The sequence below is a fragment of the Rhamphochromis sp. 'chilingali' genome (assembly GCF_963969265.1).
Source record: "Rhamphochromis sp. 'chilingali' genome assembly, chromosome: 21".
Lineage (NCBI taxonomy): Eukaryota > Metazoa > Chordata > Actinopteri > Cichliformes > Cichlidae > Rhamphochromis > Rhamphochromis sp. 'chilingali'.
In genome coordinates, this window is record NC_137949.1 from 1,991,565 (window position 1) to 2,015,234 (window position 23,670).

The following is a 23,670-nucleotide window of genomic DNA, read 5'->3' on the forward strand; positions in this document are numbered from 1 at the left end:
ATTTTTTCATTTAACAAGTATATTTGAGGGACCCTCAGCATGTTCAGCATTTTTTCAGCTGTCCATTTTGCTTTTCCAATTTTTCTGTTTAACTTATTACTATTGTGCTAAATAATACTATTTCTGCTATTTTATAAGATTTGTGCCTAATATAGTATTTCTGCTAAATTACAATATTTCTGCTTTTTATACTATTTGTGCTAAAACATAGTATTTCTACTAAATGTAGTATTTATGCTTAATCATACTATTTCTGCTTTTTATGGGATTTGTGCCTAATATAGTATTTCTGCTTTTTATAGGATTTTTGCTCAAACATAGTATTTCTACTAAATGTAGTGTTTATGCTTAATCATCCTATTTCTGCTTTTTATAGGATTTGTGCTTAATATAGTATTTCTGCTAAATTATAGTATTTCTGCTTTTTATAGTATTTGTGCTAAAACATAGTATTTCTACTAAATGTAGTATTTATGCTTAATCATAGTATTTCTATATATTTCTGCCAGGTCCCCAGGCAGCCAATCCTCTGTGAGGACTGAGAAATTCAAATTTTCAAATCAGGGCCTGCACGGCTTCCCAGCCAATCATATATGTGTCCTGAGGCATTCAAATTTGCATATTGGGGCCTTCATGGCTTCTAAGCCAGCCAATCATATCTGAGGGCTGAGGAATTCAAATCCACAAATCAGGGCCTGCACGGCTTCCCAGCCAGCCAATCATATATGTGGTCTCAGGCATTCATATTTGCATATTGGGGAATTCGTGGCTTCTAAGTCAACAAGTCATCCATGTCATATATCTCTAAAAATTCACATTTTAATGATAAATTGTTAACACTGGAAGATTCCCCCATCTCTTCTGAACAAAACAGTGTAAGAATGACCGCTCTAGCCCCTACGGTTAGGAAATTATGGTCATTTGTTTGAGGGGAGTCCTCACTATGAGAAATAGGCTGCAATAATCCTGTGCCTCTCTGTGCTGCTGCGTGTGTAAAAAGATGCACCTGTTTTGGCGGGAAAACGTAAACAGCCACTCTGATTGGTGGATTTAAATTCGGCAGCTCTCTCCCTGTGTGTGTGTGTGTGTGTGTGTGTGTGTGTGTGTGTGTGTGTGTGTGGGTGTGTTTAGTGGGAGAGAGAGGACCCTGCCCTTATTTGGCAGCATGTCATTGTAGGATTTAAATTCAATATAGTTAGACTGGTTGACTGGATTAGAGCCTGTGTTTGTGTGTCCCTCTGTGCATTTGTGTTTCAATATGCCTCCATATTTGTAATTTTGTAAGTTATTACTATTCTGCTAAATCATAGTATTTCTGGTACTTTTCGGTACTTGTGCTAAATACAGTATTTCTGCTAAATCATACTATTTCTGCTTTTCATAAGATTTGTGCCTAATATAGTATTTCTGCTAAATTATAGTATTTATTATTTTTATAGGATTTGTGCCAAACATAGTATTTCTGCTAAATTATAGTATTTCTGCTTTTTATACTATTTGTGCCTAATATAGTATTTCTGCTTTTTATAGGATTTGTGCCTGATATAGTATTTCTGCTTTTTATAGGATTTGTACCTAATATAGTATTTCTGCTTTTTATAGGATTTGTGCTTAATATAGTATTTCTGCTAAATTATAGTATTTCTGCTTTTTATAGTATTTGTGCTAAAACATAGTATTTCTACTAAATGTAGTATTTATGCTTAATCATAGTATTTCTATATATATATATCTGCCAGGTCCCCAGGCAGCCAATCCTCTGTGAGGACTGAGAAATTCAAATTTTCAAATCAGGGCCTGCACAGTTTCCCAGCCAATCAAATAAGTGTCCTGAGGCATTCAAATTTGCATATTGGGGCCTTCGTGGCTTCTAAGCCAGCCAATCATATCTGAGGGCTGAGGAATTCAAATCCACAAATCAGGGCCTGCACGGCTTCCCAGCCAGCCAATCACATATGTGGTCTAAGGCATTCAAATTTGCATATTGGGGAATTCGTGGCTTCTAAGTCAACAAGTCATCCATGTCATATATCTCTAAAAATTCATATTTTAATATTAAATTGTCAACACTTGAAGATTCCCCCATCTCTTCTGAACAAAACGGTGTAAGAATGACCGTTCTAGCCCCTACGGTTAGGAAATTACGGTCATTTGTTTGAGGGGAGTCGTCACTATGAGAAATAGACTGCAAAAATCCTGTGTCTCTCTGTGCTGCTGCGTGTGTAAACAGATGCACCTGTTTTGGCGGGAAAACATAAACAGCCTCTCTGATTGGTGGATTCAAATTCAGCAGCTCCCAGGCTGACCTAGAAACTTACTTCTCTCTCCCTGTGTGTGTGTGTGTGTGTGTGTGTGTGTGTGTGTGTGTGTGTGTGTGTGTGTGTGACAGAGAGAGAGAGAGAGAGAGAGAGAGAGAGAAAGGCTTTTAATGGGATGATCTCATTCTAAGATTTAAATTCAATATATTTAGACTGGTTGACTGAATTGGATCTTGTGTGTGGGTCTCTCTGTGCATGTGTGTTTCCTCATGTGTACATATTTGTGATTGTGTGGCTGTAATAAATTTTTTTGCAGATTTTTGTCATTTAACAAGTATATTTGAGGGACCCTCAGCATGTTCAGCATTTTTTCAGCTGTCCATTTTGCTTTTCCAATTTTTCTGTTTAACTTATTACTATTGTGCTAAATCATACTGTTTCTGCTATTTTATAAGATTTGTGCTTAATATACTATTTCTGCTTTTATAGGATTTGTGCTTAATATAGTATTTCTGCTAAATGTAGTATTTATGCTTAATCATACTATTTCTGCTTTTCATAGTATTTGTGCTTAATATAGTATTTCTGCTAAATTTAGTATTTCTGATTAATTATAGTTTTTCTACTAAATCATAGTACAGTATTTCTGCTTTTTATGGGATTTGTGCTAAAACAAAGTATTTCTACTAAATGTAGTATTTGTGCTTAATCATACCATTTCTGCTTTTTATAGGATTTGTGCTTAATATAGTATTTCTGCTAAATTATAGTATTTCTGCCAAATTATAATATTTGTGCTAAAACATAGTCTCAATTTAAAATTACAATATTCATAGTTCATCACAGTGTCTCTGGTAAATCACAATATTTCTGCTCTGTTGTACTATTTTTCTAAATCATAGTGTTTCTGTAATGTTTAAGTATTTTTGGCTAAATATATTCTTTCTGTTATCTTATACTATTTCTCCTAAATTCTTGTATTTTTGAGAAGTTATCATGTTTCTGGTAAGTTACAATATTTCTGCTAAATTCTGCTATGCTATTGTATTTCTGCCAAGTATTATGTTTCCTCTAAGATATTGCAGTTCTGCTAAGTTATTCCATTTTAGCAAACTTCTTTTGCTTCTGCAAAGGTTTTACAATTTCTGCAACTTTTCAGCTTTTTCAGCTACTTTTTGCATACAGCTTCAGCTTTAAGCATCCACACTGCATTTTCGCAGGAAATGCAAATTTTTCTAGTTATTGTGTGGATGCTTTAAGCATCCACACTATAGAGTTCCTGTTTCTCTTTATTGTGTGGATGCTTTAAGCATCCACACTATTGAGTTCCTGTTTCTCTTTATTCTTTATTATTGTGTGGATGCTTTAAGCATCCACACTATTGAGTTCCTGTTTCTCTTTATTCTTTATTATTATTATTCTAGTTGCTTCCGTACACTTTTCGCCGTTTAACTACTTCCACAATTTTCAGCCGATTTTCACCGTTCAAATTTTAAACTATTCTGCTATTTTTGCTAATTCCTGCTACGATTTTTGCTATTTTTAACTATTATACTTTTTAAAATATTAAGCTTTTTTCCTTTAATTTGTCCCATTGAAATGAATGGGAAACTTCTGCAATTCTGCTAAATTTTGCTTGTTTTTGAAACTTAACTACTTCCTCATACTTTCACCTAGAACAACCATTCAAATTTTAAAATGTTCACAAATTATTGGGCTATTCAGGTATGATTCAGCTTTTTCAAATGTTTTACTGTTTTACTTTTATGCCTCTTAAAGTTTTGAGTTGCAAAATTGTGATTTTTCACAAAATACATGTGTTGTTATGGTTGCTATGCTCTTGGCTTCCAGTGTGCCACTGAAGGTTTTGCAATTTTCACTTCATGTCCGAACAACTTCCTGCTACTTGCTCAATTTTCACTCAACTTCCACAAATTATACATCAAAACGTAGGTATTTTTGCTGGCTTTCAGAAAATGTCACCATCATTGTTGTGGGATTTATAGAATTTTGGCAAATCTCCTCAGACTAACACAAGGTCAGAAAACTCTCCATATAAAGTGAATGGAGAGCTTGTTCAAAATCATCGCTACATTTCTGTAATGAGAGGCATATTCGAATCGTCATATCTCCTTAACGAAGCAAAGTTAAGACATGAGGCTTGTCCCCGTATATCTTCAGACACTCCTGACGCTCACAATTCAAGAATTTCTTTCTCACCTATTACCGTTCTGAAATGAGTTGGACTTGTTTGAGGGTAGGAAATTTGTCCTTCGCTCAGATTTCTTCAGATTTCAAACTGTGGAAATGAACCACTTTTTTCTCTCGTCATAACTTTTTGTTGGATTTCCACAGAGACCTGAAAATTTCTATGACTGTTCACCAAAGCCTGCTGTCTCTTACGGTGAAAGAATGATATCGATACTCCAAATAGATTTAGAGTTAGAAAGCGTTGTTTGAGGGCAAGTCAAGGCAGTTTTTGCTTCGCTCTGCTCAGTTATGGTGCATTAGAAGTCTAATATCTTTAATAATTCATATTTTAATGATAAATTGTTAACACTGGAAGATTCCCCCATCTCTTCTGAACAAAACGGTGTAAGAATGACCGCTCTAGCCCCTACGGTTAGGAAATTATGGTCATTTGTTTGAGGGGAGTCCTCACTATGAGAAATAGGCTGCAATAATCCTGTGCCTCTCTGTCCTGCGTGTGTAAAAAGATGCACCTGTTTTGGCGGGAAAACGTAAACAGCCACTCTGATTGGTGGATTTAAATTCGGCAGCTCTCTCCCTCTGTGTCTGTCTGTGTGTGTGTGTGTGTGTGTGTGTTTAGTGGGAGAGAGAGGACCCTGCCCTTATTTGGCAGCATGTCATTGTAGGATTTAAATTGAATATAGTTAGACTGGTTGACTGGATTAGAGCCTGTGTTTGTGTGTCCCTCTGTGCATTTGTGTTCCAATATGCCTCCATATTTGTAATTTTGTAAGTTATTACTATTCTGCTAAATATAGTATTTCTGCTTTTTATAGGATTTGTGCCTAATATAGTATTTCTGCTTTTTATAGGATTTGTGCCTAATATAGTATTTCTGCTTTTTATAGGATTTGTGCTTAATATAGTATTTCTACTAAATTATAGTATTTCTGCTTTTTATAGTATTTGTGCTAAAACATAGTATTTCTACTAAATGTAGTATTTCTGCTTTTTATACTATTTGTGCTAAATTATAATATTTCTGCTATTTTATAAGATTTGTGCCTAATATAGTATTTCTGCTAAATTACAATATTTCTGCTTTTTATACTATTTGTGCTAAAACATAGTATTTCTACTAAATGTAGTATTTATGCTTAATCATACTATTTCTGCTTTTTATGGGATTTGTGCCTAATATAGTATTTCTGCTTTTTATAGGATTTTTGCTCAAACATAGTAGTTCTACTAAATGTAGTGTTTATGCTTAATCATCCTATTTCTGCTTTTTATAGGATTTGTGCTTAATATAGTATTTCTGCTAAATTATAGTATTTCTGCTTTTTATAGGATTTGTGCTAAAACATAGTATTTCTACTAAATGTAGTATTTATGCTTAATCATAGTATTTCTATATATTTCTGCCAGGTCCCCAGGCAGCCAATCCTCTGTGAGGACTTAGACATTCAAATTTTCAAATCAGGGCCTGCACGGTTTCCCAGCCAATCATATATGTGTCCTGAGGCATTCAAATTTGCATATTGGGGCCTTCATGGCTTCTAAGCCAGCCAATCATATCTGAGGGCTGAGGAATTCAAATCCACAAATCAGGGCCTGCACGGCTTCCCAGGCAGCCAATCATATATGTGGCCTCAGGCATTCAAATTTGCATATTGGGGGAATTCGTGGCTTCTAAGTCAACAAGTCATCCATGTCGTATATCTCTAAAAATTCACATTTTAATGATAAATTGTTAACACTGGAAGATTCCCCCATCTCTTCTGAACAAAACGGTGTAAGAATGACCGCTCTAGCCCCTACGGTTAGGAAATTATGGTCATTTGTTTGAGGGGAGTCCTCACTATGAGAAATAGGCTGCAATAATCCTGTGCCTCTCTCTGTGCTGCGTGTGTAAAAAGGATGCACCTGTTTTGGCGGGAAAAAGTACACAGGCTCTCTGATTGGTGGATTCAAATTCAGCAGCTCCCAGGCTGACCTAGAAACTTACTTCTCTCTCCCTGTGCATTTTTATGCTGGTTTTTTCATTTAACAAGTATATTTGAGGGACCCTCAGCATGTTCAGCATTTTTTCAGCTGTCCATTTTGTTTTTCCAATTTTTCTGTTTAACTTATTACTATTGTGCTAAATCATACTGTTTCTGCTATTTCATAAGATTTGTGCTTAATATAGTATTTCTGCTTTTAATAGGATTTGTGCTTAATATAGTATTTCTGCTTTTTATAGAATTTGTGCTTAATATAGTATTTCTGCTTTTTATAGGATTTGTGCTTAATATGGTATTTCTGCTAAATTATAGTATTTCTGCTTTTTATAGTATTTGTGCTAAAACATAGTATTTCTACTAAATGTAGTATTTATGCTTAATCATACTATTTCTATATATTTCTGCCAGGTCCCCAGGCAGCCAATCCTCTGTGAGGACTGAGACATTCAAATTTTCAAATCAGGGCCTGCACGGTTTCCCAGCCAATCATATAAGTGTCCTGAGGCATTCAAATTTGCATATTGGGGCCTTCATGGCTTCTAAGCCAGCCAATCATATCTGAGGGCTGAGGAATTCAAATCCATAAATCAGGGCCTGCACAGCTTCCCAGCCAGCCAATCATATATGTGGCCTCAGGCATTCAAATTTGCATATTGGGGAATTCGTGGCTTCTAAGTCAACAAGTCATCCATGTCATATATCTCTAAAAATTCATATTTTAATGATAAATTGTCAACACTTGAAGATTCCCCCATCTCTTCTGAACAAAATGGTGTAAGAATGACCGTTCTAGCCCCTACGGTTAGGAAATTATGGTCATTTGTTTGAGGGGAGTCGTCACTATGAGAAATAGACTGCAATAATCCAGTGTCTCTCTCTGTGCTGCGTGTGTAAACAGAAGCACCCGTTTTGGTGGGGAAAAGTGCACAGCCTCTCTGATTGGTGGATTCAAATTCAGCAGCTCCCAGGCTGACCTAGAAACTTACTTCTCTCTCCCTGTGTGTGTGTGTGTGTGTGTGTCTGTGTGTGACAGGGAGAGAGAGAGAGAGAGAGAGAGAGAGAGAGAGAGAGAGAGAGAGAGAGAGAAAGAAAGCCTTTTAATGGGATGATCTCATTGTAAGATTCAAATTCAATATATTTAGACTGGGTGACTGAATTGGATCTTGTGTGTGTGACTCTCTGTGCATGTGTGTTTCCTTATGTGTACATATTTGTGATTGTGTGGCTGTTTTAGATTTTTTTGCTGATTTTTTTCATTTAACAAGTATAGTTGAGGGCCCTCAGCATGTTCAGCATTTTTTCAGCTGTCCATTTTGCTTTTCCAATTTTTCTGTTTAAGTTATTACTATTGTGCTAAATCATACTATTTCTGCTATTTCATAAGATTTCTGCTTAATATACTAGTTATGCTTTTTATAGGATTTGTGCTTAATATACTATTTCTGCTTTTTATAGGATTTGTGCTTAATATACTATTTCTGCTTTTTATAGGATTTATGCTTAATCATACTATTTCTATATATTTCTGCCAGGTCCCCAGGCAGCCAATCCTCTGTGAGGACTGAGACATTCAAATTTTCAAATCAGGGCCTGCACGGCTTCCCAGCCAATCATATATGTGTCCTGAGGCATTCAAATTTGCATATTGGGGCCTTCATGGCTTCTAAGTCAACAAGTCATCCATGTCATATATCTCTAAAAATTCACATTTTAATGATAAATTGTCAACACTTGAAGATTCCCCCATCTCTTCTGATCAAAACGGTGTAAGAATGACCGCTCTAGCCCCTACAGTTAGGAAATTATGGTCATTTGTTTGAGGGGAGTCCTCACTATGAGAAATAGACTGCAATAATCCTGTGCCTCTCTGTGCCACGTGTGTAAAAAGATGCACCTGTTTTGGCGGGAAAACATAAACAGCCACTCTGATTGGTGGATTCAAATTCAGCAGCTCCCAGGCTGACCTAGAAACTTACTTCTCTCTCCCTGTGTGTGTGTGTGTGTGTGTGTGTGTGTGTGTGTGTGTGTGTTTGTGTGTGTGTGTGACAGAGAGAGAGAGAGAGAGAGAGAGAAAGCCTTTTAATGGGATGATCCCATTGTAAGATTCAAATTCAATATATTTAGACTGGTTGACTGAATTGGATCTTGTGTGTGTCTCTCTGTGCATGTGTGTTTCCTCATGTGTACATATTTGTAATTGTGTGGCTGTCATAATTTTTTTTGCAGATTTTTGTCATTTAACAAGTATATTTGAGGGAACCTCAGCATGTTCAGCATTTTTTCAGCGGTCCATTTTGCTTTTCCAATTTTTCTGTTTAACTTATTACTATTGTGCTAAATCACACTATTTCTGCTATTTTATAAGATTTGTGCTTAATATACTATTTCTGCTTTTATAGGATTTGTGCTTAATATAGTATTTCTGCTTTTTATAAGATTTGTGCTTAATATAGTATTTCTGCTAAATGTAGTATTTATGCTTAATCATACTATTTCTGCTTTTCATAGGATTTGTGCTTAATATAGTATTTCTGCTAAATTTAGTATTTCTGATTAATTATAGTTTTTCTACTAAATCATAGTACAGTATTTCTGCTTTTTATGGGATTTGTGCTAAAACAAAGTATTTCTACTAAATGTAGTATTTATGCTTAATCATACCATTTCTGCTTTTTATAGGATTTGTGCTTAATATAGTATTTCTGCTAAATTATAGTATTTCTGCCAAATTATAATATTTGTGCTAAAACATAGTCTTAATTTAAAATTACAATATTCATAGTTCATCACAGTGTCTCTGGTAAATCACAATATTTCTGCTCTGTTGTACTATTTTTCTAAATCATAGTGTTTCTGTAATGTTTAAGTATTTTTGGCTAAATATATTCTTTCTGTTATCTTATACTATTTCTCCTAAATTCTTGTATTTTTGAGAAGTTATCATATTTCTGGTAAGTTACAATATTTCTGCTAAATTCTGCTATGCTATTGTATTTCTGCCAAATATTATGTTTCCTCTAAGATATTGCAGTTCTGCTAAGTTATTCCATTTTAGCAAACTTCTTTTGCTTCTGCAAAGTTTTTACAATTTCTGCAACTTTTCAGCTTTTTCAGCTACTTTTTGCATACAGCTTCAGCTTTAAGCATCCACACTGCATTTTCGCAGGAAATGCAAATTTTTCTAGTTATTATTCTAGTTGCTTCCGTACACTTTTCGCCATTAAACTACTTCCACAATTTTCAGCCGATTTTCACCGTTCAAATTTTAAACTATTCTGCTATTTTTGCTAATTCCTGCTACGATTTTTGCTATTTTTAACTATTATACTTTTTAAAATATTAAGCTTTTTTCCTTTAATTTGTCCCATTGAAATGAATGGGAAACTTCTGCAATTCTGCTAAATTTTGCTTGTTTTTGAAACTTAACTACTTCCTCATATTTTCACCTAGAACAACCATTCAAATTTTAAAATGTTCACAAATTATTGGGCTATTCAGGTATGATTCAGCTTTTTCAAATCTTCTACTGTTTTACTTTTATGCCTCTTAAAGTTTTGAGTTGCAAAATTGTGATTTTTCACAAAATACATGCGTTGTTATGGTTGCTATGCTCTTGGCTTCCAGTGTGCCACTGAAGGTTTTGCAATTTTCACTTCATGTCCGAACAACTTCTTGCTACTTGCTCAATTTTCACTCAACTTCCACAAATTATACATCAAAACGTAGGTATTTTTGCTGGCTTTCAGAAAATGTCACTATCATTGTTGTGGGATTTATAGAATTTTTGCAAATCTCCTCAGACCAACACAAGGTCTCAAAACTCTCCATATAAAGTCAATGGAGAGCTTGTTCAAAATCATCGCTGGATTTCTGTAATGAGAGGCATATTCGAATCGTCATATCTCCTTAACGAAGCGACTTTAAGACATGAGGCTTGTCCCCGAATATCTTCAGACACCCCTGACGCTCACAATTCAAGAATTTCTTTCTCACCTATTACCGTTCTGAAATGAGTTGGACTTGTTTGAGGGTAGGAAATTTGTCCTTCGCTCAGATTTCTTCAGATTTAAAACTCTGGAAATGAACCACTTTTTTCTCTCGTCATAACTTTTTGTTGGATTTCCACAGAGACCTGAAAATTTCCATGACTGTTCACCAAAGCCTGCTGTCTCTTACGGTGAAAGAATGATATCGATACTCCAAATAGATTTCGAGTTACAAAGCGTTGTTTGAGGGCAAGTCAAGGCAGTTTTTGCTTCGCTCTACTCAGTTATGGTGCATTACAAGTCAAATATCTTTAATAATTCATATTTTAATGATAAATTGTAAACACTGGAAGATTCCCCCATCTCTTCTGAACAAAACGGTGTAAGAATGACCGCTCTAGCCCCTACGGTTTAGAAATTATGGTCATTTGTTTGAGGGGAGTCCTCACTATGAGAAATAGGCTGCAATAATCCTGTGCCTCTCTCTGCTGCGTGTGTAAAAAGATGCACCTGTTTTGGCGGGAAAAAGTACACAGGCTCTCTGATTGGTGGATTCAAATTCAGCAGCTCCCAGGCTGACCTAGAAACTTACTTCTCTCTCCCTGTGCATTTTTTTTGCTGATTTTTTCATTTAACAAGTATATTTGAGGGACCCTCAGCATGTTCAGCATTTTTTCAGCTGTCCATTTTGCTTTTCCAATTTTTCTGTTTAACTTATTACTATTGTGCTAAATCATACTGTTTCTGCTATTTTACAAGATTTGTGCTTAATATAGTATTTCTGCTTTTTATAGAATTTGTGCTTAATATAGTATTTCTGCTTTTTATAGAATTTGTGCTTAATATAGTATTTCTGCTTTTTATAGGATTTGTGCTTAATATAGTATTTCTGCTAAATTATAGTATTTCTGCTTTTTATAGGATTTGTGCTAAAACATAGTATTTCTACTAAATGTAGTATTTATGCTTAATCATAGTATTTCTATATATTTCTGCCAGGTCCCCAGGCAGCCAATCCTCTGTGAGGACTTAGACATTCAAATTTTCAAATCAGGGCCTGCACGGTTTCCCAGCCAATCATATATGTGTCCTGAGGCATTCAAATTTGCATATTGGGGCCTTCATGGCTTCTAAGCCAGCCAATCATATCTGAGGGCTGAGGAATTCAAATCCACAAATCAGGGCCTGCACGGCTTCCCAGCCAGCCAATCATATATGTGGCCTCAGGCATTCAAATTTGCATATTGGGGGAATTCGTGGCTTCTAAGTCAACAAGTCATCCATGTCGTATATCTCTAAAAATTCACATTTTAATGATAAATTGTTAACACTGGAAGATTCCCCCATCTCTTCTGAACAAAACGGTGTAAGAATGACCGCTCTAGCCCCTACGGTTTAGAAATTATGGTCATTTGTTTGAGGGGAGTCCTCACTATGAGAAATAGGCTGCAATAATCCTGTGCCTCTCTCTGCTGCGTGTGTAAAAAGATGCACCTGTTTTGGCGGGAAAAAGTACACAGGCTCTCTGATTGGTGGATTCAAATTCAGCAGCTCCCAGGCTGACCTAGAAACTTACTTCTCTCTCCCTGTGCATTTTTTTGCTGATTTTTTCATTTAACAAGTATATTTGAGGGACCCTCAGCATGTTCAGCATTTTTTCAGCTGTCCATTTTGCTTTTCCAATTTTTCTGTTTAACTTATTACTATTGTGCTAAATCATACTGTTTCTGCTATTTTATAAGAATTGTGCTTAATATAGTATTTCTGCTTTTAATAGAATTTGTGCTTAATATAGTATTTCTGCTTTTTATAGAATTTGTGCTTAATATAGTATTTCTGCTTTTTATATGATTTGTGCTTAATATAGTATTTCTGCTAAATTATAGTATTTCTGCTTTTTATAGTATTTGTGCTAAAACATAGTATTTCTACTAAATGTAGTATTTATGCTTAATCATAGTATTTCTATATATTTCTGCCAGGTCCCCAGGCAGCCAATCCTCTGTGAGGACTGAGAAATTCAAATTTTCAAATCAGGGCCTGCACGGTTTCCCAGCCAATCATATATGTGTCCTGAGGCATTCAAATTTGCATATTGGGGCCTGCACGGCTTCCAAGCCAGCCAATCATATATGTGGCCTCAGGCATTCAAATTTGCATATTGGGGGAATTCGTGGCTTCTAAGTCAACAAGTCATCCATGTCGTATATCTCTAAAAATTCACATTTTAATGATAAATTGTTAACACTGGAAGATTCCCCCATCTCTTCTGAACAAAACGGTGTAAGAATGACCGCTCTAGCCCCTACGGTTTAGAAATTATGGTCATTTGTTTGAGGGGAGTCCTCACTATGAGAAATAGGCTGCAATAATCCTGTGCCTCTCTCTGCTGCGTGTGTAAAAAGATGCACCTGTTTTGGCGGGAAAAAGTACACAGGCTCTCTGATTGGTGGATTCAAATTCAGCAGCTCCCAGGCTGACCTAGAAACTTACTTCTCTCTCCCTGTGCATTTTTTTTGCTGATTTTTTCATTTAACAAGTATATTTGAGGGACCCTCAGCATGTTCAGCATTTTTTCAGCTGTCCATTTTGCTTTTCCAATTTTTCTGTTTAACTTATTACTATTGTGCTAAATAATACTATTTCTGCTATTTTATAAGATTTGTGCCTAATATAGTATTTCTGCTAAATTACAATATTTCTGCTTTTTATACTATTTGTGCTAAAACATAGTATTTCTACTAAATGTAGTATTTATGCTTAATCATACTATTTCTGCTTTTTATGGGATTTGTGCCTAATATAGTATTTCTGCTTTTTATAGGATTTTTGCTCAAACATAGTATTTCTACTAAATATAGTGTTTATGCTTAATCATCCTATTTCTGCTTTTTATAGGATTTGTGCTTAATATAGTATTTCTGCTAAATTATAGTATTTCTGCTTTTTATACTATTTGTGCTAAAACATAGTATTTCTACTAAATGTAGTATTTATGCTTAATCATGCTATTTCTGCTTTTTATAGGATTTGTGCCTAATATAGTATTTCTGCTTTTTATAGGATTTTTGCTCAAACATAGTATTTCTACTAAATATAGTGTTTATGCTTAATCATCCTATTTCTGCTTTTTATAGGATTTGTGCTTAATATAGTATTTCTGCTAAATTATAGTATTTCTGCTTTTTATACTATTTGTGCTAAAACATAGTATTTCTACTAAATGTAGTATTTATGCTTAATCATGCTATTTCTGCTTTTTATGGGATTTTTGCCTAATATAGTATTTCTGCTTTTTATAGGATTTTTGCTCAAACATAGTATTTCTACTAAATGTAGTGTTTATGCTTAATCATCCTATTTCTGCTTTTTATAGGATTTGTGCTTAATATAGTATTTCTGCTAAATTATAGTATTTCTGCTTTTTATAGTATTTGTGCTAAAACATAGTATTTCTACTAAATGTAGTATTTATGCTTAATCATAGTATTTCTATATATTTCTGCCAGGTCCCCAGGCAGCCAATCCTCTGTGAGGACTGAGAAATTCAAATTTTCAAATCAGGGCCTGCACGGCTTCCCAGCCAATCATATATGTGTCCTGAGGCATTCAAATTTGCATATTGGGGCCTTCATGGCTTCTAAGCCAGCCAATCATATCTGAGGGCTGAGGAATTCAAATCCACAAATCAGGGCCTGCACAGCTTCCCAGCCAGCCAATCATGTATGTGGGCTCCAGGTATTCAAATTTGCATATTGGGGAATTCGTGGCTTCTAAGTCAACAAGTCATCCATGTCATATATCTCTAAAAATTCATATTTTAATGATAAATTTTCAACACTTGAAGATTCCCCCATCTCTTCTGAACAAAACGGTGTAAGAATGACCGCTCTAGCCCCTATGGTTAGGAAATTATGGTCATTTGTTTGAGGGGAATCCTCACTATGTGAAATAAACTGAAAGAAGCAGGTCTATGTCTCTGTGCTGCGTGTGTAAAAAGATGCACCTGTTTTGGCGGGAAAACGTAAACAGCCTCTCTGATTGGTGGATTCAAATTCAGCAGCTCCCAGGCTGACCTAGAAACTTAGTCCTCTCTCCCTGTGTGTGTGTGTGTGTGTGTGTGTGTGTGTGTGTGTGTGTGTGTGTGTGTGTGTGTGTGTGTGTGTGTGTTTGTTTAGTGGGAGAGAGAGGACCCTGCCCTTATTTGACAGCATGTCATTGTAGGATTTAAATTGAACATAGTTAGACTGGTTGACTGGATTAGAGCCTGTGTTTGTGTGTCCCTCTTTGCATTTGTGTTTCAATAAGTTATTACTATTCTGCTAAATCATAGTATTTCTGGTACTTTTCGGTACTTGTGCTAAATACAATATTTCTGCTAAATCATACTATTTCTGCTTTTCATAGGATTTATGCCTAATATAGTATTTCTGCTAAATTATAGTATTTCTGCTTTTTATAGGATTTGTGCCTAACATAGTATTTCTGCTAAATTATAGTATTTCTGCTTTTTATAGGATTTGTGCTTAACATAGTATTTCTGCTAAATTATAGTATTTCTGCTTTTTATACTATTTGTTCTAAATTATAGTATTTCTGCTTTTTATAGGATTTGTGCTTAATATAGTATTTCTGCTAAATTATAGTTTTTCTTCTTTTTATAATATTTGTCCTAAAACATAGTATTTCTACTAAATGTAGTATTTATGCTTAATAATAGTATTTCTATATATTTCTGCCAGGTCCCCAGGCAGCCAATCCTCTGTGAGGACTGAGACATTCAAATTTTCAAATCAGGGCCTGCACAGTTTCCCAGCCAATCAAATAAGTGTCCTGAGGCATTCAAATTTGCATATTGGGGCCTTCATGGCTTCTAAGCCAGCCAATCATATCTGAGGGCTGAGGAATTCAAATCCACAAATCAGGGCCTGCACGGCTTCCCAGCCAGCCAATCACATATGTGGTCTCAGGCATTCAAATTTGCATATTGGGGAATTCGTGGCTTCTAAGTCAACAAGTCATCCATGTCATATATCTCTAAAAATTCATATTTTAATATTAAATTGTCAACACTTGAAGATTCCCCCATCTCTTCTGAACAAAACGGTGTAAGAATGACCGTTCTAGCCCCTACGGTTAGGAAATTACGGTCATTTGTTTGAGGGGAGTCCTCACTATGAGAAATAGGCTGCAATAATCCTGTGTGTCTCTGTGCTGCTGCGTGTGTAAACAGATGCACCTGTTTTGGTGGGGAAAAGTGCACAGCCTCTCTGATTGGTGGATTCAAATTCACCAGCTCCCAGGCTGACCTAGAAACTTACTTCTCTCTCCCTGTGTGTGTGTGTGTGTGTGTGTGTGTGTGTGTGTGTGTGTGTGTGTGTGTGTGTGTGTGTGTGTGTGTGTGAGACAGAGAGAGAGAGAGAGAGAGAGAGAGAGGCTTTTAATGGGATGATCTCATTCTAAGATTTAAATTCAATATATTTAGACTGGTTGACTGAATTGGATCTTGTGTGTGGGTCTCTCTGTGCATGTGTGTTTCCTCATGTGTACATATTTGTGATTGTGTGGCTGTAATAAATTTTTTTGCAGATTTTTGTCATTTAACAAGTATATTTGAGGGACCCTCAGCATGTTCAGCATTTTTTCAGCTGTCCATTTTGCTTTTCCAATTTTTCTGTTTAACTTATTACTATTGTGCTAAATCACACTATTTCTGCTATTTTATAAGATTTGTGCTTAATATACTATTTCTGCTTTTATAGGATTTGTGCTTAATATAGTATTTCTGCTAAATGTAGTATTTATGCTTAATCATACTATTTTTGCTTTTCATAGTATTTGTGCTTAATATAGTATTTCTGCTAAATTTAGTATTTCTGATTAATTATAGTTTTTCTACTAAATCATAGTACAGTATTTCTGCTTTTTATGGGATTTGTGCTAAAACAAAGTATTTCTACTAAATGTAGTATTTGTGCTTAATCATACCATTTCTGCTTTTTATAGGATTTGTGCTTAATATAGTATTTCTGCTAAATTATAGTATTTCTGCCAAATTATAATATTTGTGCTAAAACATAGTCTCAATTTAAAATTACAATATTCATAGTTCATCACAGTGTCTCTGGTAAATCACAATATTTCTGCTCTGTTGTACTATTTTTCTAAATCATAGTGTTTCTGTAATGTTTAAGTATTTTTGGCTAAATATATTCTTTCTGTTATCTTATACTATTTCTCCTAAATTCTTGTATTTTTGAGAAGTTATCATGTTTCTGGTAAGTTACAATATTTCTGCTAAATTCTGCTATGCTATTGTATTTCTGCCAAGTATTATGTTTCCTCTAAGATATTGCAGTTCTGCTAAGTTATTCCATTTTAGCAAACTTCTTTTGCTTCTGCAAAGTTTTTACAATTTCTGCAACTTTTCAGCTTTTTCAGCTACTTTTTGCATACAGCTTCAGCTTTAAGCATCCACACTGCATTTTCGCAGGAAATGCAAATTTTTCTAGTTCTTTATTATTATTATTCCGGGTGTTTCCGTACACTTTTCGCCGTTAAACTACTTCCACAATTTTCAGCCGATTTTCACCGTTCAAATTTTAAACTATTCTGCTATTTTTGCTCTTTCCTGCTATGATTTTTGCTATTTTTAACTATTATACTTTTTAAAATATTCCACTTTTTTCCTTTAATTTGTCCCATTGAAATGAATGGGAAACTTCTGCAATTCTGCTAAAATTTGCTTGTTTTTGAAACTTAACTACTTCCTCATATTTTCACCTAGAACAACCATTCAAATTTTAAAATGTTCACAAATTATTGGGCTATTCAGGTATGATTCAGCTTTTTCAAATCTTCTACTGTTTTACTTTTATGCCTCTTAAAGTTTTGAGTTGCAAAATTGTGATTTTTCACAAAATACATGCGTTGTTATGGTTGCTATGCTCTTGGCTTCCAGTGTGTCACTGAAGGTTTTGCAGTCTTCTCTTCATGTCCGAACAACTGTTTGCTACTTGCTCAATTTTCACTCAACTTCCACAAATTATACATCAAAACGTAGGTATTTTTGCTGGCTTTCAGAAAATGTCACTATCATTGTTGTGGGATTTATAGAATTTTTGCAAATCTCCTCAGACCAACACAAGGTCAGAAAACTCTCCATATAAAGTGAATGGAGAGCTTGTTCAAAATCACCGCTGGATTTCTGTAATGAGAGGCATATTCGAATCGTCATATCTCCTTAACGAAGCAAAGTTAAGACATGAGGCTTGTCCCCGAATATCTTCAGACACCCCTGACGCTCACAATTCAAGAATTTCTTTCTCACCTATTACCGTTCTGAAATGAGTTGGACTTGTTTGAGGGTAGGAAATTCGTCCTTTGCTCAGATTTCTTCAGATTTCAAACTGTGGAAATGAACCACTTTTTTCTCTCGTCATAACTTTTTGCTGGATTTCCACAGAGACCTGAAAATTTCCATGATTGTTCACCAAAGCCTGCTGTCTCTTACGGTGAAAGAATGATATCGATACTCCAAATAGATTTCAAGTCACAAAGCGTTGTTTGAGGGCAAGTCAAGGCAGTTTTTGCTTCGCTCTACTCAGTTATGGTGCATTAGAAGTCAAATATCTTTAATAATTCATATTTTAATGATAAATTGTCAACACTGGAAGATTCCCCCATCTCTTCTGAACAAAACGGTGTAAGAATGACCGCTCTAGCCCCTACGGTTTGGAAATTATGGTCATTTGTTTGAGGGGAGTCCTCACTATGAGAAATAGGCTGCAATAATCCTGTGCCTCTCTGTGCTGCGTGTGTAAAAAGAGGCACATGTTTTGGCGGGAAAAAGTACACAGGCTCTCTGATTGGTGGATTCAAATTCAGCAGCTCCCAGGCTGACCTAGAAACTTACTTCTCTCTCCCTGTGCATTTTTTTGCTGATTTTTTCATTTAACAAGTATATTTGAGGGACCCTCAGCATGTTCAGCATTTTTTCAGCTGTCCATTTTGCTTTTCCAATTTTTCTGTTTAACTTATTACTATTGTGCTAAATAATACTATTTCTGCTATTTTATAAGATTTGTGCTTAATATAGTATTTCTGCTTTTTATAAGATTTGTGCTTAATATAGTATTTCTGCTAAATGTAGTATTTATGCTTAATCATACTATTTCTGCTTTTCATAGGATTTGTGCTTAATATAGTATTTCTGCCAAATTATAATATTTGTGCTAAAACATAGTCTTAATTTAAAATTACAATATTCATAGTTCATCACAGTGTCTCTGGTAAATCACAATATTTCTGCTCTGTTGTATTATTTTTCTAAATCATAGTGTTTCTGTAATGTTTAAGTATTTTTGGCTAAATATATTCTTTCTGTTATCTTATACTATTTCTCCTAAATTCTTGTATTTTTGAGAAGTTATCATGTTTCTGGTAAGTTACAATATTTCTGCTAAATTCTGCTATGCTATTGTATTTCTGCCAAGTATTATGTTTCCTCTAAGATATTGCAGTTCTGCTAAGTTATTCCATTTTAGCAAACTTCTTTTGCTTCTGCAAAGTTTTTACAATTTCTGCAACTTTTCAGCTTTTTCAGCTACTTTTTGCATACAGCTTCAGCTTTAAGCATCCACACTGCATTTTCGCAGGAAATGCAAATTTTTCTAGTTCTCTTTAGGTTTTAGAAAATACAATAGTCAGAAACAATAAACATAATGTTCTGGAGTAAAGTGGAGACAAGAGGAGGGAGACCGAACGAACAGGTGAACAGAATCAAGACAATTACAAGGATTTGCAAAAACCATATTTTTAAACGGCGTCATGCTGCGGCGTTGCCTCAGTTCTTCACTTACACTGTTTCACAGCTTCACTCCACACACAGAGGTGGTTCCTGGAGTACTGATATCCAAGATGGCGCCTGCCAGAGGTCGACGTTGCGGAGCTCTTTGAGTCAAGTTACTTCTTTTTTTTTTTCTTTTCTTCTTCCGAACCACACAAAAGTTCACTGTGACCGAGGGACCTTATTGTGACTGAGAGAGCGCAGCGATGTTGGACTGTCTGACCCGTCCTCGCTGGAATCCTTTCCTGAGCTAGCAGGCTATGCTGACTCAACGCTAAGCCGACCACTGACAGGGAGCCCTCCTGGCTGGGGGAAGGACACCCGATGAGGCACTAACACCTACATAGCCTACAGGACTGTTTCCTTGTCCTGCAGGCGTTTGTTTCTTTTCTTTTCTTTTTTACAGATTTGTAGTCAGTGTTAGCATGAAATTTTCATGGACAAAAGTTGGCCAGAAATACTATTTTTAGTTTTGCTATGAACACTCTTTCCTGTGTTTAATGCGTTTTGCTACTAAAACAGTTGTGCATAAATAAAAATACTGGTAGCCGCCAGTGCTACCCCTTAGCTTCCTAGTAGATGCACCAATAGTATTAATTTAAAGATCCTAGGTGGTACCTTTCTCGATTTATTGTGTTCACACGATTTTCAGAAAATTTGGCCTCTGACATTGACCGTGAGGTTAAAGTCACTGGGATTCAAACATCTCAGAGACTTTTAGTAGACACACTTATGGTATCAGTTTGAAAATGCTAAGTGACTTCCTTCATGAGAGTTTGGATTCACATTAATGGGTGTCCACAGTGCCCTCCCACCCAGGTGGTGATGACAGTACCCATCAGCCTTTTACAGCTGAGGGGTGAAAAGATGACACACAGGACGTCAGGACACGTCCTGTGTAGATACAGACGGGTGGGAGGGGGGACAACCATCGCACACAGCTCACACCTGCACGACCTTGAATATTAGTCAGTAAGCTATTAACCATTAACCATCAGAGTGCAGGCAGTACCTCATTGACATTGATGCCATGTGTCTGCATGTAATCCCTGTCATTGACTTGGCCCCCGTCTGCAAACTCCATGGTCAGGATTCTCTTGGTGGAGAGATTCCAGTGGATCATGGGAATCTGGACAGAGAGATGTGCAACAGACGATGGGATGTGCAGGTTTATCCTCTATATCTTTTTCACATTTACTCACTGTTCAGTCTCCTGTGAAGCTGTTTAGCAGAGGTTCATTAGAAGGCTCAGTTCTTATCCTGGTACTATTTTAAATGAAATGAAACAACTGCTTCAAAGGAGTAAATCTAGTGTACTTTAGGTTATTTAGTAACATTCAGTTGAAAATTAGTTAAATTCCACTCATTACAGTTTACAGGAGAAAAATGTGAGTAAGAAACATAAAAGTCGGCAGAATGACAGATGAGCCTGTGAAAACAATTAACAATTACATTTGTTATTGGACCAAATTTGAACAAAATCATCTTTTATTCTGCCAAATTTTATGTCTCTGTCAAGTTAAATTGAAGCAATAAAAATGCACAATACACCGTGACAAGAAAGAATAAAAAAAAAAGTAACATTTCTAACTGTAAGAACATAAAAACCGAACAAAGAAAAGCAAGTCTCAAAAACAGCACCAGAAAAATTTAATGATAACTGACAACGCAGCAAACGGGAAGCTCTCATAGACCATAAAAACTCTGACCTCTGTTAACTGTAAGAATCATATTTTATAAATCAAAGGCCTTAAATTAAAACCAGCTGTTTAGAATACATGTGTACACAAAACTGTTACACTGTTACTCTAAAGGGAAGTCTCATTTTCATGCATGCCCATATCAGTACCTTAAGAAAGTGAAAGTGGGCCAACATGTCGGCCACCTTCTCAGCATTGCGTCCCTCGTTAAGGAAGTCCAGCTCCAGAGGCATGTTTTTCTTGGCCTCCTCCACCAACCACATTAAGGCAAAGTCCGGGAAGAGCCAATGAACCGCCTTCAACAACACCTTCAAATTAAATACATATATCCAAAAAAGAAGAATCAGTCTCACTGTAAGCATAATAAAACAGCAAACATATATACAACGGTACCCTCTCAACATATTAATACAAAGAGTGGCTGATTAGACTCTCCCTGCAAAGATCATTACTAAGCAAATCAAGTGTGAGGACAGAAAATTGCTGTTCAGCAACTCTCTACATTATCACTTAATGCCGGCACTTAGCTGCGCTCCTGGCTAAAGTGCTGTTTGGAACAGCAGACGAGATGAGCTTCATCACTTGTGAAAGAGGCTCTTCTGAGTTCATTAGTCAAGGTTAGAACTGCTCAGCATGTAAAAACAGATGCAAAATGTCTTCCTGTTGCTCTAAAGGAGTGTCGTCAAATCTGCTAACGTGCATGAGGTTAGAACAACCACGTCACAATACAACGATCTCGATACCGGACGAGGGGTGTTTCTCTGGGTGGAATCAGCTGACGAGGCTTTTACAAAATATTCCTTTCTTTCAAAATGTGGTTGAACAGTAAATGTGAAAAGTCATCTTTTCAGGCTATAACGAATACTTGAATTCAGCTCAAAATTCAACAGATATACATGGTACATAGTAGCTTCCACTTTGTTATTATACCACTTACAGTTTGCTGTGGAATAGTTCATTGTGCAGAAAGGTGACAGCTGGACTTGTTGCACAGGTGGCATCCTACCCTGGTACCTGCTGGCTAAGCTCCTGTGAACTGCCTATTGTTTCAAAAATGTTCGTCTGGCACGGAAGCGACTGGAACACTTGAATTCAATGACAGCGTTAATGATAAACCTACTAGCTGACAAAGTTGTTGTCAATAAACTGATCATAAGTTTAAACTGATTGATTTGCATTAGGCCAATGGACCAGCCCCACATGTCCTAACTCATTCAAAAGCAGTTGAACAGACAGAGACTCACTTCCATTACTAGGATGTCGTTGGCGCTTTGTTTCTGGACTTTGGGGTGTTGGATCTTGACTGCCACCGTCTTTCCATCATGTAGCACTGCCTTGTGGACCTGTGCTAAGGAAGCTGCACCCTGAGGCTTCTCTTCAAAGGAGAGAAATAATTCTGACAACTGGAGGAGACAGAGGGGGGATGAGGGATTATGAAGGGAAAGAGGTGAAGAATTAGGAGATGGGAACAACATCAAAGTACACGCACACACACGCACACCCTGGCTGCTAGCATCTTGCACATCCTCTTGTTATGTACTGGATTGCCTCAGATTGTGTTTTCCCACCTTTGCATCTGATTTTTAACACACTGCCACCCTGTTTGTTTCACACACTCCGAGAATCAATAAGTGGCCCCATCACAATAAAATCTGCTGAGAAGTTTCCCTCGCAAAATCAAAAAGCAACGGAAACCATAATTGAGTCTGAAATTGGCACAGTTAACTCCATAACCGACTGTAAAGTAAGAACATAAGACAGCTGAGTGGGGAAGTAAAATACTTCTGTTTTTAAAATAAATACTTTGTGATGACGGTCTACAGCAGGTAAAACACATCAAAATCACAGCTGCTCTTACAGTAACACACTATCTTCAAGTCCTTGGGTTGCCTTTTATGTTTAAATGTTTCTATTAAATATGTCCATGCTATGAAAATTATATATTTTTGAACAGTTTTGTCAGATAAAAATGCAAATGGGGGTTATGATTATTAAAAGTTTACTAAATTAGTCAGTAAGACAGTGAACAGTTGAAGAATACAAAAAGCAGTTGGTAATAAAAGTCCAAACTATCAAAGAGTTCTGCACATGTTTATACAGGCAGTATTATTAGAATCCATAACATACATTTTCATTGCTATGCAGATGATACCCAGCTTTATCTACCCATGACACCAGGTGACACACACCTTTTTACATCACATGAATGCCTTAAAGACATAAAGACCTGGATGAGCGCTAACATCCTGCTTCCAAATTCAGATCAAACTGTGGTTATTGTATATTAGAAACAATGTATCCAACCAGATTATTATTATTATTAGAATCATCCTGTGTCACAGTGACAAATTAGTCAATGCATTTATTACTTAGTTTGACAATTGTAGTTTATTATTGTCAGGTTATCCTAAAAACTCCCTGAAACACCTTCAGTTGCTGCAGTGTCCTACTGAAAGGGACTAGCAGGACGTTTCCCCTCACACTGGCTCATTATTGTCCCCCCAGATAAAACCAGTATTAAATTTCAAATCCTTTTCCCTGGGGTCTTACATAATCAGGCCCATCTTATCTTAAAGACCTCAGGTCTGTCTTCTTCGGCTGCTGGTCTTCTTGTGGTTCCTCGGGCGTTTGAAAGCAGAGTGGGAGGCACAGCCTTACACTGCATTAGGCCTAGGGCAGGGG

The 23,670-nt window shown here is 36.1% G+C and overlaps 1 protein-coding gene across 7 annotated transcripts in view; it reads right to left on the minus strand.

Moving 5' to 3' along the window:
- The window catches only part of adck1 (aarF domain containing kinase 1), a 121,368-nt gene that overhangs the window by 46,080 nt on the left and 51,618 nt on the right, over positions 1-23,670 (minus strand). For all 7 annotated transcript variants that reach the window (XM_080870509.1, XM_080870508.1, XM_080870505.1 and 4 more), the window contains 3 exons: positions 22,233-22,391; positions 21,138-21,296; positions 20,301-20,417 (listed from right to left, as the gene is read on the minus strand). In XM_080870509.1, coding sequence (XP_080726635.1) covers positions 20,301-20,417; positions 21,138-21,296; positions 22,233-22,391 — 435 coding nt within the window. The remainder of the gene's footprint in view (positions 1-20,300; positions 20,418-21,137; positions 21,297-22,232; positions 22,392-23,670) is intronic.